This window comes from Podarcis tiliguerta (assembly GCF_965153285.1).
Source record: "Podarcis tiliguerta genome assembly, chromosome: 2".
Lineage (NCBI taxonomy): Eukaryota > Metazoa > Chordata > Lepidosauria > Squamata > Lacertidae > Podarcis > Podarcis tiliguerta.
The window spans coordinates 7,204,876-7,223,545 of NC_139535.1; the positions used below are offsets into that span (position 1 = coordinate 7,204,876).

Genomic DNA, 18,670 nt, shown 5'->3' on the forward strand with positions numbered 1-18,670 from the left:
TTCTGGTGGTTCCCTCAGGTATTAATACACCCAAGTGAGATTCCGTTTTTCAGTTGCTGTTTTTAATACTACAAGCAGAATTTCAAGTTACACTAAGTTATTACGTAGGCTTAGGTTATGAACTCAGGAAGAAAGGAAATTGGGTCATGTCAAAGTACAAACTGGATATGGTAGAGAAGGATAATTATGTATGAAGAGGGAGGCTGCACTCCGGGTAACTCTACAGGTAGGGATATCCCTAAAAGTTGTAAATCCAGAAAATCTCCAGGGATGTGATTCAATGATTCCCTTTCATCATTCAAGATGAATGAAAAACTTAATCTAAAGAGATACATTCATTCCCAAGTCAACTCTGTGTGTTTCATTACTACTGTGGTGGAATACAGTTATAAATATGCTAAGAATCAGACAACAACTTTAGGTTTTGTGGCCAGCTGTTCCTTTGTGTTTAGATCAGGCCTCAGCACAAGAATGTAGCATTTGGGAATGAAGATGCAGCCCAGAAGCCCAGCACTAGAAGCCAAGATGGAGAAGATCTGCACGGCTACCATGTATTTCCCCTTGGTGCTCAGGTAGGTGGGCACAAAGGAGACCCAAACGCTGCAGAAGACCAGCATGCTGAAGGTGATCAGCTTGGCTTCATTGAAGGCGCCAGGCAGCTTCCTGGCCAGGAAAGCCACCGTGAAGCAGATGGCAGCCAGGAAGCCCATATAACCCAGGGCAGCATAAAACATGGCAACAGACCCTTCATTGCATTGCAGAGTGATCTCTCCAGGCTGGGAATGCTTGTCAGAGTCTGGGAATGGGGGAGAGATACACAGCCAAATGATGCAAATGACCATTTGGACACTGGAGCAGGAAAGGACAATGGAGTTGGCCAGACTTTTCCCTAACCATCTCCTCACCCTGTTCCCTGGCTTTGTGGCCAGGAAGGCCAGCACCACCATGATTGTTTTGGACAGCAAAGAGGATACAGCAACTGAGAAGATGGTGCTGAAGGCCGTTTGTCGAAGGAGGCAGGTGACTTTCCTGGGACGGCCAATGAAGAGGAAGGAGGACAAGAAGGACAGCAGGAGGGAGACAAGGAGGATGTAGGAGAGGTCCCTGTTGTTGGCTTTGACTATGGGAGTTTCCTTGTATTTAATGAAGATCCCTACAACAAAGCCTGTGGTTAAGGACAGGAAGAGAGCCAAAGAAGTCAGGAGAATCCCCAAATATTCTTTATATGATAGGAAGGTGATATTCCTCGGAATGCAGTGATCTCGGTCCTTGTTTGGATATTGTTCTTCTGGACATTTGGTGCAATGCTCTGCATCTGAGGAGGAGAAAAAGAATGGCTTTGGCTTTGCTTACAGACATATTCTATTACATGTCGAGAAATGCACTCACATAGGAGATATCAGAAAATGAGAATGTATTGTAAGAAATGGAAGCTGCTTCGGTGCATTTCCTTATGCGATAGTTTTCGGGCAGTAACACTACTTCATTTCCATATTTCATTTCACTTTTAATTTGTAAACTGCCTTTCTGTATTGCTATGCAGAAGGAGGGTTACAAGCTGAAGAAACAACAAAATAGACAGCAAAGATCACAGACATAACACACACACAAAAAGTCATAATAAAAGTATAACTTTAAAATAAACAACATATCAAATTAAGCAAAATTCAATACTATTCAAAAATAATACTAAGGAATAGTAAACAGTAAAATTTAATATCAGCAAATAATAAACAGCTAATACTTACCATGTACAATAAAGAATTACTAATCTATAATCAATAAAAAAACAGCAAGTCACAATGAATAAAATACCACAAAACATACAAACCATGAAAAAGGGTCAAACTGAGAAACAAGGACACACAACTTATGATTTATTTATTTTTAATATCTTGAACTCCTCTCTTCCAAGCTGCTACAGCTGTTCTCAAACTCCTTGACTGGGATATCCAATAACTTCCTGCTGAAATCCCATAATTTTTAATTGTTCTACAATGCAATGGAATGGAATGTTCACCTATTTTTTTTATTATTGTGCATCATGCTTTCTCTCTTTTAAATAAATATTTGCTATTTACACTATTTCTCGTTTATTTTGAAGACATTTTTAATTTCTTTGAGAGGGTGGTTCTGGTTCTCTGATCCTAGATGGTTTGGTATAAAATAACCAAAGGTGTGCCTTATGGGCAGAGCAGGCTGAACCCAATTTGCATCCCAGAGATTGCTTCCTGCAAGTCATTTCTTTCAAATAACTTCCTGGAAGGCGATTAAAAATGCATCCAAATATGTCTTTAGAATCTTCACAGAACGTTTGTGACTAACAAATTCTCCCAACAATTTCCATCTCCTGTGCTGTCACCCACCTTCCTGTGTAGATATGGTCCCTTCCCCACATGGAACACAAGCGTAGCAGCAAAGCGGCTTGTCTTCTTGAACCACCTTGGCATATCCTGGGCGACACCTTTTGGTACACCTGGCGTGAGGCACAGTCTAGCCATAAAGAAAAGATGCACATTAAAGGTTAAATGTCAGCAATATTTGTGCCTATGGAACTCACTCAGAGAGTCTGGAAAGAACCCAGCAAGGTCTCCAGTCCCACAAGAAAGCACCCTTGATGTAAGGGGTGCCAACTTGAGTAAAATATTGTGGGGGTCCAGGTAAGCCACACAACACATAATCGATGCCCATCAACTTTATGGGGCCCCAGCCCCCTCAAATATTTTAATGTGGGGCCCAAAGCCCCCAGAGCTCCTAGGAGTTGGCTCCTATGCTTGATGTAAATGGCCTCGGCCCAGTATACCTGAAGGAGCATCTCCACCCCCATCATTCTGCCCGGACACTGAGGTCCAGCGCCGAGGGCCTTCTGGCAATTCTCTCATTGCGAGAAGCAAAGCTACACGGAACCAGGCAGAGGGGCTCTTCGGGAGTGGCGCCCGCCCTGTCAAACGCCCTCCCATCAGATGTCAAAGCAATAAACAACTACCTGACATTCAGAAGACATCTTAAGGCAGCCCTGTTCAGGGAAGTTTTTAATGTGTGACATCTTAGTGTGTTTTTGGACTGTGTGGAAACCTCCCAGAGTGGCTGGGGAGGCCCAGCCAGATGGGCGAGGTACAAATAATAAATTATTATTACTATTATTATTATGTAGAACGGAAGCCTCCCTGCTGTTTGCTTTTTAAATAATAACAATAACAATAACAATTTATTTATACCCCACCCATCTGGCTGGGTTTCCACAGCCACTCTGGGAGGCTGCCCACAAAAGATTAGGAATACATTACAACATCAATCATTAAGAACTTCCCTAAACATGGCTACCTTCAGGTGTCCTATAAAAGTCAGGTAGTTGTTTATTTCCTTGACATCTGATGGGAGGGCGTACCACAGGGCAGGCACCACTACCGAGAAGGCCCTCTGCCTGGTTCCCTATAACCTCACTTCTTGCAGGGAGGGAACCGCCAGAAGGCCCTCGGAGCTGAACCTCAGTGTCTGGGCTGAACGATGGGGGTAGAGATGATCCTTCAGGTCTACTGGGCTGAGGCGGTTTAGGGCTTTAAAGGTCAGCACCAACACTTTATATTGTGCTCGGAAATGTACTGAAAAGAGTATTAATACATAGGTCTTTGAACTACTGGACTGAGGCACAGTCTAATAATAATAAAAAAGAAGATACATACAGGAGAAGTATTTGTGTCAATGGAGTTGATTCATAGAGTTTGGAAATAACCCAACAGGTTCTCTAGGCACAGGGCAAAAGATGCAGAAACAAAAGAAAAGAAAAATCCCATCCCAGAGCAGCAGCAATAAAACACTCTGATGAAGAGCAGTATTTAAACATAGAGTATGATCACATCTTATGCAGGGCTTACATTCCGGGGAAGGAGTAGTATATGCAAAAATGTATATACAGCGGTACCTTGGTTCCTGAATGGTTTGGCTCCCAAACATATCAGCTCCCGAACGCTGCAAACCCAGAAGCAAGTGGCTTTCAGTTGAGTGCAGGAAGCTCCCGCAACCAATTGGAAGCCGTTCCTTAGTTTTCGAACAGTTTGGGGAGTTGAGTGGACTTTTGGCATGGATTAAGTTCCAGAACCAAAATTCGACTGCACTCGAATGAGCCCCTTGGAACGGCTCCTGCACAACCACCCTGACCTTCCGGAGCTGGCAGGCCAAGCAGGCCTTACTCCCAAGCTCTCTCTTTTGCTCACTGGGCTCCAGGATGCTCATGCGTGGGGTCTGAGATATTCTCATGAGATCTCGCAGGGCCGGGCTGGATTAACCATTAAGCAAAATAAGTACATGCTTAGGGCATCCAGGGAAGGCGGGCACCACAGGAATTTTTCTGTTGCTGGATTTACCATGGACCATATTGTGCGGCTCAATCAGGTTCCACAAAAAGGCTCCCACAATAAATGAAAAAATTACATACATACAAACAAATAAACACAAATAGAAACATATGTGTGTGTGTGTATCTGCACATGAAGAGTATTATACACATTTAATAATTTACTTAATTAATTATAATGAAAGCATCAGCCAAACTTCCAAAAGATTATACTTGAATTCCTCTTGTATATATTCAACAGATTACTAGATCTTCATGTGTATCATGTGGAATAAAGGGGCTCTTACCTGGTTGAACCTCTTGGGCCACACAATAGCTTCTGGGTTAATGGAGAGCTTGAAGTCAGTCGATGCCTCTCTCTCTATACTACCAATTTTCACTCTAACACAAGACTCATTGGGAAGCACCACCCAATTCTCAATATCAAACATGATTGGCAGCTCCCCATTCTCACCCAAATACAGTCCGCCCATGGAAGTGTTCAACAACCGGGTTTCTCTTAAGAAAGGGTGAAGCTGGAATGACAGGGAAAAGACCAGCATTTTTTAAAAAAAAAAAAAGTTTTTATTTATACAACAAGAAAAACAAACAAACAAAAAACACAAATACCAAATTATACACAAATTAGAAAAATAACCATAGACACATAATATTCTTAGCAAACAATCAAACATCTATTGGTCTTAACACTAAAGACCCAACCTCCCGTCTATTCCATACTTCAAATTCATATTTCTTATTGCCAATACACAATTTTTTTAATAATTAAACTTATTCTCATTAAATCTAATTTCTTATATCTACCTTTCAACTATTACTGAAGTTCCTCGAATGCTGCAACAGAATTTAAACTACTATATGGCCATCCTGACTCGGCCCCAGACACACTGGCCAGATGTTTGGAAGCTGTGGCTGGATGGTTACATGGGAGCCGGTTGAAGCTAAATCCTTCGAAGACAGAGGTCCTGTGGCTGGGATGGGACGATATGGGATTGGGGGGGCAACTCCCATCTCTTACGGGGGTGCAATTAGTGCCAGCACCGTCCGTTAAGAGTTTGGGTGTAATCTTCGACACCTCCCTTTCCATGGAGGCGCAGATGGCAGCTACAACAAAGGCGGCATTTTTCCATCTCCGCCAAGCTAAGCAGTTGGCTCCTTACCTCTCTCGCCCTGACCTAGCCACTGTGATCCACACGACGGTCACCTCCAGACTGGATTATTGTAACTCACTCTACGTGCGGCTGCGCTTGAGACTGACCCAGAAACTCCAGCGGGTGCAGAATGCTGCAGCGAGACTCCTTACGGGGTCTTCGCTGCGAGATCACATTCACCCGGTGCTATACCAGCTGCCTTGGCTCCCGGTGGAGTACAGGATCAGGTTTAAGGTGCTGGTTTTAACCTTTAAAGCCCTATACGGCCTAGGACCCTCGTACCTACGGGACCGCTTCTCCTGGTATGCCCCACAGAGAAACTTACGGTATTCAAATAAAAACATCTTGAAGGTCCCAGGCCACAGAGAAGTTTGGCTGGCCTCAACTAGAGCCAGGGCTTTTTTGGCCGTGGCTCCGATCTGGTGGAACACTCTGTCACAAGAGACCAGGGCCCTGCGGGACTTGACATCTTTCTGCAGGGCCTGCAAGACAGAACTGTTCCACCAGGACTTTGGCCAGGGCACAGCCTGACTCCCTCCCTCGGCAATCTTTGCAGAGCTCTGGCCCAATGGTTGTCAGTGGCTTGAATTAATTAATTTTATAATGAATGATTTTAGAGTGTTGTTTGTTCTATACTTTTGTACTGTTTTATTGTTGTTAGCCGCCCTGAGCCTGGCTTCGGCTGGGGAGGGCGGGATATAAATTATTGTTGTTGTTGTTGTTGTTGTTGTTGTTATTATTATTATTATTATTATTATTATTATTATTATTATTATTCAGATATTCTTTAAAAAACCTCCCATTTAGAAACAAATCCCTGTTTTGATTTATTCTTTATTTTTTCTGATAAACCATCTAATTCAGCATATTCTGTCAGCTTTGGGAAATTTCTGTTGAGAACCCCTTTTGTTTGTCAGATTTAAATTTTTCAAATAACTGATGGTATTGGAACCAGTCTGAAATGTGGTCTCTTATTTCCTCAAAGTTTTTTTAATTTTATTTGGTTGTCTTCATTTTTTAGAAGTATTTTATATGTTGGCCACCTTTCCTGAGTATTTTTCCGTTTTACTGCTATGGCTTCTACTGGAGAAGTCCACCACAGGACTTTAGGCTCCATCAGGTCTTTATATTTTTCTCCATACAGCAAAGAGTGACTTTCTTATTATATGGTTGGTAAAGTTTTTATGAATTTTCGCTTTTCCATATATTAGGTAGGCGTGCCATCCCCAACGGTTGTCAAAACCTTCCAGGTCCAGGAGGTCCGAATCCTGCAACGTGCACCAATCTTTTAGCCAGGTGAAACAGGCTGCCTCGTAGTAAAGTTTTAGGTCGGATAGACCAGCATTTCAAAGCATTTTGGACATCTCATCCCTGCTCCCTTTGAGCTCCAAAGTCCTGGCATACCTGGCCTGGAATCTTCGGAGGACTAAACACCCGAACATTTTAGATGCCTCAGCCATGCTTCCTTGGAACTCAAAACTCCTGTCGTGCCACAATTTCTCCTACAGGCAAGATTAAACAGACACCCTCCATGTGGAGGGATGTCTGCTTTTAACTTGTTTTGGCTTCTTATGGTTTTATTATATTGTCCTATGTTTTTCATTGCAGTAGACCACCTTGAGATTTTATGTAATACACACTGTTTATACATCTTCCAGCAGGAGCCTTTTAAAAAGAATCTAAATCTAAATAAATAAAACAAAAACCTTTTCCTCACTGTTGCATTCGTGTCTAAATCAATGAGAATGGTAGAAAGAACTTTGATTTCTAGAAAGGGAAAGGAAATACCTGCCATGGCTGTAGCCTTTGACATGCAAACTGGTCTCCTCCACCCGCCATCAACATCTGCTTTGATCTGGATGAACAGGCAACATTTAAAGCATGTGCCATGATTTGGAGACTGAAGTATGTTCTGAGGCTGTCTTGAGACAGAACACTCTGCAGCTCCTCTTCAGACGGCACCTCCGGATCCTCCACATCTCTGCATCTTGTCCAACCTCTCACAGCGAGGACGTGCTTTGAGTATGAACAACTAAATGCTTTTTGCCGAAACAGATTAAAAAGATGGGACTCTGATTTACAGCAGTCACGTTTGCTCCTTATTTTGGTCTTCATTACAAAGGAGAATGAACCATGGATATACTTCAAGAACTTGGGACCATAAAGCAAATTTATGTCAAGGTCTTGAAAAGCTGTTGTGAGCCATACTTTTGACCCAAGTTCTTGTTTCCAAAGTACTTCTTCTAGTGTCATGAGGGTACGCAGTGCTGTATGACTGTTTACATAGTAAAGGAATACATTGGTCTGTCTCCGTAGGGCAATTAATTCACTTTGTGTGAACCTCCCAGGTTCATTCCTGTCTGGTATTGTTACTGAAAAGGCAACACAAATTCCATTGCTGGCCATTAGAGATGTCATGGCACTCAAGAACCTTTCTCCATTCTCATTCTCTGGAGCAAAGACGCCGATCCATGTCCATCCAAAATGCTGGAGCATCTTTACAATCCCCGTGTACTGAACATCTTCATTGGGGACCGTACGGTAGACAAAAGGGACTTCAGTGTCCTCATCAACAACCCCAGATACAAAGCCATAACTAATCTGGAGTGGGGAGGAAAAAATATAGTGTTTCATTTTCAGAGCAAAGTATAGGATTAGCCTGAAATATTTAATACCTAACAAATATTTTGCTAGTTTTATTTATTTTGCTGACTGGGGCTGATAGTTTTACTTTGAAACTTCGGGAGGCTGTAACCCTAACAAAGTCTCAATAATAATAATAATAATAATAATAATAATAATAATAATAATCTGCCTGGGTTTCGCCAGCCACTCTGGGCGGCCTCCAACAGAACAATAAAATACAATAACCTATTAAACATTAAAAGCTTCCCTAGCAGGGAAGAATCATAGAATCATAGAGTTGGAAGAGACCCTGAGGTTCAACTTTTCCTCCCCCCTGCAATGCAGCTGTCCCATAAGGGGATCAAGCCTGCAACCTTGAAGTTGGCAGCACCACACTCTAACCAACTGAGCTATCTAACTTAACATAGCTCAGTATTTTCGCCCTCTTTTTGCTGATGATAAAGTGAAATTATTTTGCTGCTGGACCTCTTTTGTGTCCCTCAATGCTCCACCCTTCCTACCTGTAGGATTTTGTACATGCCTGACGTTGTTGAAATCACATTGGAGATGATGGAATTGGCTCCTTCAAAAACAGCCAAGATATTATTCCATTTTCCACAGCGATAGTTTGGAATATTGCTTTCCCCACCTGCAAGCAGGTCTAGCATGGCATCAGAAGTGATCCTTGCATTGTAATAGTTCTCATAGAGGCTGTAGCCCAGAGTGATGTTGGGTAAGAGCCTGGGATCCCGGTTGATCTCTTGGATGGCGAACAAGAAGGATGAGATATGCCAGTAGAACCTAAATGGCGCTCTGCACGAAATCAATCAAATAAAAAGTGTCAAACTATTCACCACTTAATGAAAATAAATAGTATTTGATTCCCTAAATCATGGTCTGCATTAGGGCTGCCATACAGACATAGCAGGAAGACAGCAGTTGAAAACAGTGTGTGGGTGGAAATCACTGGAATTTCCTTTAAAATAACTCAAAAACTTTGCCAATAAATCTTTTTGTCTGGATTTTCACTTGTCACAATATGGGGACCCTAGTCTGTATGTTTGTTTGAAGGGTGAGAAGAGACATATCCTTCTTACAAGATGAAAATCCATTTGCCACCTAAGAATTAAAATATAAGGATTTCTCAAGAGGAGAAGCACACAATCTTCAAGGAAGGAAAATGAAGAAAACATTCTTCTTTCCGAATGTGTGAGAAATATGGGGAAGTGGCTGCTAAGGCTAGTATTGGCTGCTACAAAGGAGTTGCATAAAGAGCCAACTGCAATGGAGAGCTAAGTCTGTTTAGCTCTCTATTTCATTAGTATGGCTTATTTTCAATAGGCATGATTCGGATTGGGCTGTTATTTGGTAAAGGTCAGTTCCAACCAGTCTTTATGTGAAACAAACCATCAGAAGGATGTATTTCCTTCCGTCTCTCCGGTGCAAGTGAATTCAGGTGTCTGGCTCAGCAGTGAGCGGGGAATCTTAGGAATGTGGATTGCTGCTGGGGGGGGGGGTGAAGCAGAGAAAATGTCCCTGGAGCCAAATTAATTCCCCGGAAGCACTGGACTTGGCTAAGCTTGCAATTGCGTGTCTTATTCTGCATCCAGGGGGGATTCTAGTGTAGTTTCAGGTTGAGATAATGTCCACTTAAACTAGCATTTTATCCAGGAGAATAGTTTCCTTGTCACTCATATTTCTCCCTGTGGGAACTGTTCAATCTCATTGCAATGGAGTCGCAGACCCTAATTCTGCTGATATTTTCTGGGAGGTTATTTCAGACAGGGGAATGGATGGAATCAAATGCCCTCCCAAATATCAGCACAAAAGACTTTTGTTTTGTCTGTTTAAATATGTTTTGTTTTGGTTTTCAACAGTAACACTATAAACTTAACATGAACAGCAAACACAACACTTGGAGTATATGTTATTGGAAGTAACCTCCTGATGGCCTCTCAGCAAAATATTACAAAACATTAGAGGAATACCTAGCTCCGGTGCTATGTGATGTGATGAACAGCATCATGAGAGAAGGAAAGATACCAGATTCCTGGAAGGAAGCTCATATTACTTTAATAGCTAAACCAGATTCGGATAAATTAGACATAAGGAATTATAGACCGATATCATTGCTTAACAACGACTATAAGATCTTTGCAGAGATAATGGCGACTAGATTAAAAAAACACCTAGTAAAATTTATACATAAAGACCAAGCAGGGTTCCTTCCTAATAGACAATTGAAAGATAACGTTAGACATATAATTAATATTATCGAATACTTAGACCTTAGGATTGACATATCTGCAGCGTTGATTTTTATTGACGTTGAAAAGGCATTCGATAACGTATCATGGGAGTTCCTGCTAAATTGTATGGAGAGGGCAGGGATAGATGGACCCTTTTTGAAAGGAATAAAAGGCATTTACTCAACACAAAGAGCTAAACTAATCATAAATAATAGTCTATCCAACTCATTCACGATATCGAAGGGTACGAGACAGGGATGCCCTCTGTCCCCTCTCTTATTTATAATGGTTCTAGAGGTACTTGCAAACAAGATAAGGAAAACACCTGAAGTAGGAGGAATTAAAATTGGAGAAAAAGAATACAAATTAAAGGTTTATGCCGATGATTTAGTTATCTCTCTTGAAGATCCAGTAGGAGGCATCGGCAAAGTTATAGAGATATTAGAAGAATTTGGGAAAGTCTCTGGCTTTAAACTAAACAAAATTAAAACCAAGATCTTAACAAAGAATCTGGAGGAAGATCAAAGAAAACAGCTAGAGGTCCAAACAGGAATAAAAGTTGTGAAAAAAGTAAAATATTTGGGTATTTGGATTTCAACGAAAAACATAAATCTAGTAGAAAATAATTACAATAAGACCTGGAACGAGATAAAAAGAGATTTAGACATATGGAGTAGGATAAGGTTATCCTGGTCAGGAAGGATGGCAGCAATTAAGATGTCTGTGTTGCCGAGATTGCTGTTTTTATTTCAAAACATTCCTGTGATCAGAGGTATCACAAGGTTTAAAGATTGGCAGAAAACCCTGTCCAGATTTATCTGGCAGGGGAAAAGAGCAAGAATTAAGTTCAAAATTCTCACCGACCATAGAGAGGAGGGTTCGTGTCCCAAACCTGCAATTATACTACGATGCGTCGTGCCTGTGTTGGATCAAAGAATGGATTACTTTAAATAATACTGACCTGTTGGATCTAGAAGGATTCAACACCAGGTTCGGCTGGCACGCCTATTTATGGCAGGATAAAGGGAAGATACATGAGGGTTTTTCAAACCATATTATTAGAGGAGCGTTACTAGAGGTTTGGGACAGAAATAAAAGATTCCTAGAAAAAAAGCACTCCATGGTGGTTATCACCCACTGATATTTTAAAGATTAAAAAACCAAATATGGACAAGCAAAGATGGACTTATGAAGACCTATTGGTCAGATCGGATAAAGGATGGAAGCTTAGAACATATGAGGAGCTAAAAGATAGGCAAGTAAGTTGGCTACAAGTCCACCAAATAAACGCCTTATGGAACGAACATAAAAAGATAGGAATAAATGAGAAAAAATCGAAATTCCAGGTGGAAATAGTAGAAGGAAACACCAAACTTCTATCCAAGATGTATGGTCAATTACTGGATTGGGATACTAAAGATGAGGAGGTGAAGGAGGTTATGATAAAATGGGCTATAGATTTGGGACACAACTTAGAATATGATAGATGGACACAACTATGGAAAATAGATATGAAATTTACAGCCTGTATGGGAATTCGGGAAAATATGGAAAAAATGATGTATCGCTGGTACATCACTCCAGTAAAGTTGCAGAAAATGTATAAGACCGGGGATAAGAAGTGTTGGAAGTGCAAAATAAAAGAGGGTGATTTCTACCATATGTGGTGGACATGTGTAGAGGTGAAAAGGTTTTGGGGACTCATTTATAAGGAATTAAAAAAGATCCTGAAATACAATTTTCCCAAGAAACCGGAGGCTTTTCTGTTAGGGATGGTTGGTGAGGAAATTAAAAAAGATGATAAGACAATGTTCCAGTATGCGATGGCAGCAGCTAGAATATTGTTGGCGCAGAACTGGAAAACCCCTAAGATCCCAACAATTAAAGATTGGCAGATTAAATTATTTGAATACATAGAATTAGATAAGTTGACACAAAGAATCAGGCATCAAAAAAGTAAAAAATTTATTAATGATTGGAATAAATTTATAACATATACAGAAACAAATTTAGGTAATATTAAAATTACAGTAGGCGAAATATAAAATCTGTGAAGTGGAGATATGGAGAGAGATCAGAGACCGCAGAAAGGAAGGATGGTTACATAACCTAGACCGAGATGAAGGGAAGTACTTCTCTGATTTATTTAATGCGTTGTTGTTTTTTTTGTTGTTTTTGTTGTTCCCCCCCCCCCCTCTTTCATAGAATCATAGAATCATAGAATCATAGAGTTGGAAGAGACCACAAGGGCCATCGAGTCCAACCCCCTGCCAAGCAGGAAACACCATCAGAGCACTCCTGACATATGGTTGTCAAGCCTCTGCTTAAAGACCTCCAAAGAAGGAGACTCCACCACACTCCTTGGCAGCAAATTCCACTGTCGAACAGCTCTTACTGTCAGGAAGTTCTTCCTAATGTTTAGGTGGAATCTTCTTTCTTGTAGTTTGCATCCATTGCAAACAGTCCTCTTTCTCGGTTTTTCTGTGCTCTTTGTTTTTTTGTGTTTTTTTTCTTGGATGTTGTTTGTATGTTATGACTCTCTTTAGGACTGTTTGTTATGTGTGAATTGTTCGGAAAACTCAATAAAAAGAAGTCTAAAAAAAAAAAAAAAAGGAAGTAACCTTAATGTACATACATAATAGGCTCCCTGGTTAATTAGTCCTTTCCATAGAGATACATGTGTTATAGGGGTTGCAATAACTGTGCTGGCTTCTTAATGTGATCTGTAAAGAACAACCACATGCTTAAAAATTTGGTTCTATTTACGTGTCCATTAAAAACTCTGCTGCATTGGGTCAAGTGTTCAGAAAGTGCTATTACACATGCATACCAGGAACACAAAGTAGGATTTTCTCCACTGTCCCATTCATCTTATGAATACAGGTGTGATCATTCAGTGAATCATTTTGAGGCCTGATCAGGTTCATTTATGCACCTGTGTTCTTCAGCAAGCAACACAACAGCACAGCAGGTAAAAATAGAGCACGTCTGGGAACATGCAAGCCACTAGCTGCTGAGAAACTCAAGTTCCCTTCAGCCCCTGCCAGCATGGCCAGTGATCAGGGGTGATGGGAGCTGCAGTCCTGCAACATCTGGAAGACCACAGAGTCCTCACCCCTAAAATGGAGACTATTTCCCTAGTAAACAGGAGCCATTGGGGAAACGTGACATCCTTCTGCATATAATTACTTACTCATCCCTAAACCTGGTTACTGGGGGCTCCGAAAAGATGTATGGAAGTTGTAGACCAAGCACATTTGGAGATATTATCCCGCCAATGAGGAAGTCGCCAGTCTGGAAATAATTCTGTGCTTTGATTCCTTCCCGGATTGGATTCAAGGGGCATTTTGCCTTCACGTTTCTACAGGATTCAAGCAAAATGAGCAGCATCAGCATCTGGGATCTCATTCTGACTGATTGCTACACCTCTCTTGTGAATGTTCCTCTCACCCCCCATAGCCAGCTACATCAAAAGAAGCCAAAAAACTCTTATTTATGCAATATGGGTAGTGCTCAGCGATAGCTTCAGAGCCATTAAACCTCACACAGATGTATCCCACCGCTCTTACTGTCAGTCTTGACTCAGTCTCTCTCTGACACAGGTGATCTTCTGTGCATCAACCTTTCCCTCAGGAACAAGGCAAAATAAATCACTATGATGTTGATAATTATAAAGGGAAGGAAGTTCCCCTTTGCAACAACATGAAGTCTCTGTGTGGCTTGAGGGGCAGGTGCAGAGTTGGAGATAAACATGTTTGGGAGGAAACAAAGTTGCTGCTCCAAAGTTTGACATGGGTCACGTGGTGAGTGAGAGTTTGGCCTGAACTTTGCTGCTGACAAGAGCATTAGAAGAGTCCTGCTGCTGGTTCAGTTCAAAGCTTAATCCAATGCAGTATCCTGTTGCACCCAGTGGCCAATCAGACATTTCTGGGATCCACCCAAGCTGATGGCAGTAGAGTTGATCCCAGCAACTGGCATTCAGAGATATGCAGCCTCTGATCCTGGAAGTCGTGTGTCTTTTAAAAGTGTCTCAGTTAGCAGCTGAAACAAAATTAAAAAAAAATCCTTCCAGTAGCACCTTAGAGACCAACTAAGTTTGTTATTGGTATGAGCTTTCATGTGCATGCATAGGTAAAGGTAAAGGTACCCCTGACCATTAGGTCCAGTCGTGACTGACTCTGGGGTTGCGGCGCTCATCTCGCTTTACTGGCCGAGGGAGCCGGGATACAGCTTCCGGGTCATGTGGCCAGCATGACTAAGCCGCTTCTGGCGAACCAGAGCAGCGCACGGAAATGCCATTTACCTTCCCGCTGGAGCGGTACCTATTTATGTACTTGCACTTTTACGTGTTTTCGAAGTGCTAGGTTGGCAGGAGCAGGGAAGCAGCAACGGGAGCTCACCCTGTCGCTGGGATTTGAACCGCTGACCTTCTGATCATACAAGTCCTAGGCTCTGTGGTTTAACCCACAGCGCCACCCGTGTCCCGTGCATGCGTACTTCTTCACTCTTTCCTGTGTCAGTGAAGTTCTCCATTGGGCTACAGTATCCAAAAAATTGCTTCCTATTTTCTATCTAGATTCTCCACGTGGATTCTTCCGTGGATGCCTCTTTTAGTAATAATTTTTCAGGAAAAACCTACTCATTTTCGCTTTCTCCATGATTTTATGCATCTCTATTGTCCCACTTTTACAGTCTTCATTCCTTAGCCAGGGTCTACCAACCTTTTTAGGCCCCTAAAAACAACTGGGTATTTTATATTCCGAAGCTGTAAGAGGAAGTGGGAAAGAGCATCATTCTTTCCAACCTCCTTCTTCAGTTCCATGTCATTTTCAAGGGATTCAAAGGTGATCGCCCTCACTATCTCATAACCGGGTGGACAAGGGTGAGGGGCTTAGAGGATTCACAAAGATTCCAGGGGATTCCTCAAGGACACAATTTGTGGAATGCTCTCTAGGGAGGTTCGGCTGGTACCTTCATTGTACACCTTTAGGTGCCGAGCGAAACGTTCCTTTTTAAGCAGGACATTGGCTGTTTGACATCCAAGGCCCTTTTAAATGTCTTCTGGTGGAGGGGTTATTGGTTAGTTTGTGTTCTTTTTTATTATGTATTATGTCTTTTTTATATTGTCTTTTTATGTTGTGAACCACCCTGACATCTATGGCCAATGGGTGCTATAGAAATTTACTTTTTATTATTAATAATAATTAATCAAACTGAGGTGTCTGGCTTAGCTAATATCAAGTTTCAGTCATGTCCTTCCATGTACTAAGTTTTCTCCTTGTCTTGTACTTTTGATTCTCATCAAAACTCACGTGCCAGAAATATTTCCATATGAAAGTTGCAGATTTCCATATGACCTTTTATCTATGTCCTTCATGCAGCTCGTTTAATGTCCCTTTTCTTCTAATTTAGCTTAGTTCATTTTGTACTATAGGAATTCAGTTGACAATGTCTTAAGCAGCTTAGGAAATTCAGCTATGACTAATATGCAGTCTAACTCAAGATCGAAGAGGAATAATTTTAAGCAACAATAGGCAACTCCACAATTGCTATTAGTGATGAATCGGGAATCAGAAGCTTTAAGAGGTCTACTGTCAATTATCTATCTCCTCTGCATCACAAATGAGCTAAGGGAACTTTGACAACGATGCTTTCGGACCTTTTTCTCACCATACACAGGTTAGCTGGAATTGCAGTGTCTATGCAAGGGGGGAGGATTATTGGGGCATTGTTTTTTGATTATAAAATTTGTGGTTTCATAGTTATACTTTGATTTTGTTCTGTGACCTCCCGGTATAGGGTGGTATATAAATTGAGTACATAAGGATAATAATAATATTTGTGGAGTTTATTGCAGCCCTCAGGAAAATACTATCTGGGATCCAGATTATTTTTTAATTCCAACAACAACCTGTGGTTCCACTCAAGATTCAGAGGGGTGGGGACATTCAACTCTACAATTCTACAACTGTACAAAGGCCTCAGTTTATTTATAGTGTCCTGATCTTGCTCTGTGACCAAACTCCCACTGTAGCTTACAAATATCATTCCTAAAACTGCCTATGTCCTCAAGCTTATAATTTTAAAAGACATGGATAATAATAATAATAATAATAATAATAATAATAATAATAATAATAATTTATTTATACCCCGCCCTCCCCAGCCGAAGCCAGGCTCAGAGCGGCTGACAACAATAAAAGTAGCATTCTAAAATCATTTCATTTTAATATCATTTCTTATCAAATTAATGGCAACCATTGGGCTAGAATTCTGTGAGGATTACCAAAGGAGGGGGTCAGACTGTGCCTTGGCCAAAGGCCTGGTGGAACAACTCTGTCTTGCAGGTCCTGCGGAAAGATGTCAAGTCCCGCAGGGCCCTAGTCTCTTGTGACAGAGCGTTCCACCAGATCCGGGCCACGGCCAAAAAAGCCCTGATTCTGGTTGAGGCCAGCCTAGCCTCCCTGTGCCCCGGGATCTCCGATATTCTTTTAATTTGAAGACCGTAGGGAGCAAAAGGAAAAGAGGTTAGAAACTCCTCTCAGCCTCGGCCTCCACAAACAGTGGTCAGGATGATAGGAGCCGGAGTCCAGCAGCGCCTGAAGGGCCACTGTCTCCCTATCCCTGAAATAAGAACTATTTCCCGGTTAAAGGGAACCATTGAAACGGTGGTGGAGAAGCATGATATTCATGATGTATTTAATTATTTATACTTTAAGCTTGGTTCCTGGGGCCTGGGGAAAGTTATATGGAAGTTGCTCAGCAAAGCTTCTTGGAGATATTATTCCGCTAATGAGGAAATCTCCAGGCCGTGAGTAACTCTGCCCTTCATTTTCTTCCCTCATCAACTTTAAGGAGCACTTTGCTTTCAGCTTCCCACAGACTTGTCATGTGACAAAGACACATGAGAGCAGAAGCAGCAAAGCAGGCTGGAAAGTGCTGGGACTACACAGTCATTTGGGCCTCCTGAAGTTATTCAGGCCTAACTGCGAACAGTTGGGTGACTCTGACATGTGACATAGTAGCCAGTTTCTCTTTTGTGTTCTCTGTAAGAAATCAGAGTCTGTCTGCTTCGGTTGTGAGCAGAGTCACTATGTAATCTGAGTGTCAAACTGTTTGGAACCATGTTGTTTATGAAGAAGTTTATTTTACCTTAGTAAAGCTTTTATTCTTTAAAACTCGGCATTATTAATTTACGCTGCGCGTCAAGACTTGATGGTCCATTAGAAACAGAGGAAGCAGCAGAAGCCACAGCAGGGAGGTCATTCTGTCTTGGCCTCCTACACCTCTATTTTGACTTCTCCTTTCTCCCCCACAGCCAGATAATCAGAAGTTAACACCCTCCAGCACAGTGTGATATGTATAACCTCAGGCTTTCTTGGCTTCTGATGTTTGGGCAATTGCCAGAGATCTCTCTTGAGCTTTGGGAAGAATAAATCACTATCATTTTTATAATTAAAAGGGGAGAAAGTTCTTGGGATCTCTACATGGTTCAAGGGGCAATGACAGAGCTGAGGGAAAATATGTTTACACCAAATCACAGATGTGGCTTCAAACTGCAACATGAGTCACTTGCATTTCGGGGATGAGTTTGGCTTGAACTTGGCTAAGAACAGCCCTGCTGGGTTAGCCCAAACTCCCATCTAGTCCTGCAACACAGTGGCCAATCAGACATTGCTGAGAAGCTCACAAGCAGGGCATGAAAGCAATGGGCCTTGCCAGGCACTGGTCACCAGCGACTGGCATTTGGGGGAAGAAACTATCTACTGCATGATTCAATCTTTTGTTTGCTCTCAATCTCCCAACCTTCTGATTCATTGGATGTCTATGAGTGCTGGTGCTCTATAAGAGAATGAGACAAAAAGGATGGATCCTGCCCTTCTCCAGCAGCTCAGGGCAAATAAGTCAGAGGTCTGCTCCATGGGGGTGAGTGGGGACTACGCCACCAATCTCAACCTGCCTTCATGCCACCACCACTCCCCTGCCTTCTTACTTACAAGTGGTGGTGGTTCTTCTTCATCATTGTCTCTGGTTTCAGCTATCGTGGTGCCCCTCTCACTCCCACCAAACAGACAGCTGTCGCATTCATTTGTTGATGCCGACCTTGAAAACCCTAAATAACATTGGCCCTTTATATCTAAAGAAGCGTCTCCACACCCATCGTCCAGACCAGATACTGAGGTCCAGCTCCAAGGGCCTTCTGGTGGTTCCCTCAGGCATTAATACACTCAAGTGAGATTCCGTTTTCCAGTTGCTGTTTTTAATACTAGAAGCAGAATTTCAAGTTACAC

General features: G+C 41.9%; 1 protein-coding gene across 1 annotated transcript; it reads right to left on the bottom strand.

The window, feature by feature from the left end:
* Positions 1 to 404: 404 nt before the first annotated feature.
* On the bottom strand, positions 405 to 13,787 carry LOC310672823 (vomeronasal type-2 receptor 26-like; the record flags this gene model as incomplete). The annotated part of the gene is made up of 6 exons (XM_083430479.1): positions 405 to 1,315; positions 2,367 to 2,493; positions 4,642 to 4,869; positions 7,294 to 8,106; positions 8,652 to 8,943; positions 13,573 to 13,787. The coding sequence occupies 6 exons, from the start codon at positions 13,785 to 13,787 to the stop codon at positions 405 to 407; spliced, it is 2,586 nt and encodes an 861-aa protein (XP_083286605.1).
* Between the last annotated feature and the right edge of the window lie 4,883 nt (positions 13,788 to 18,670).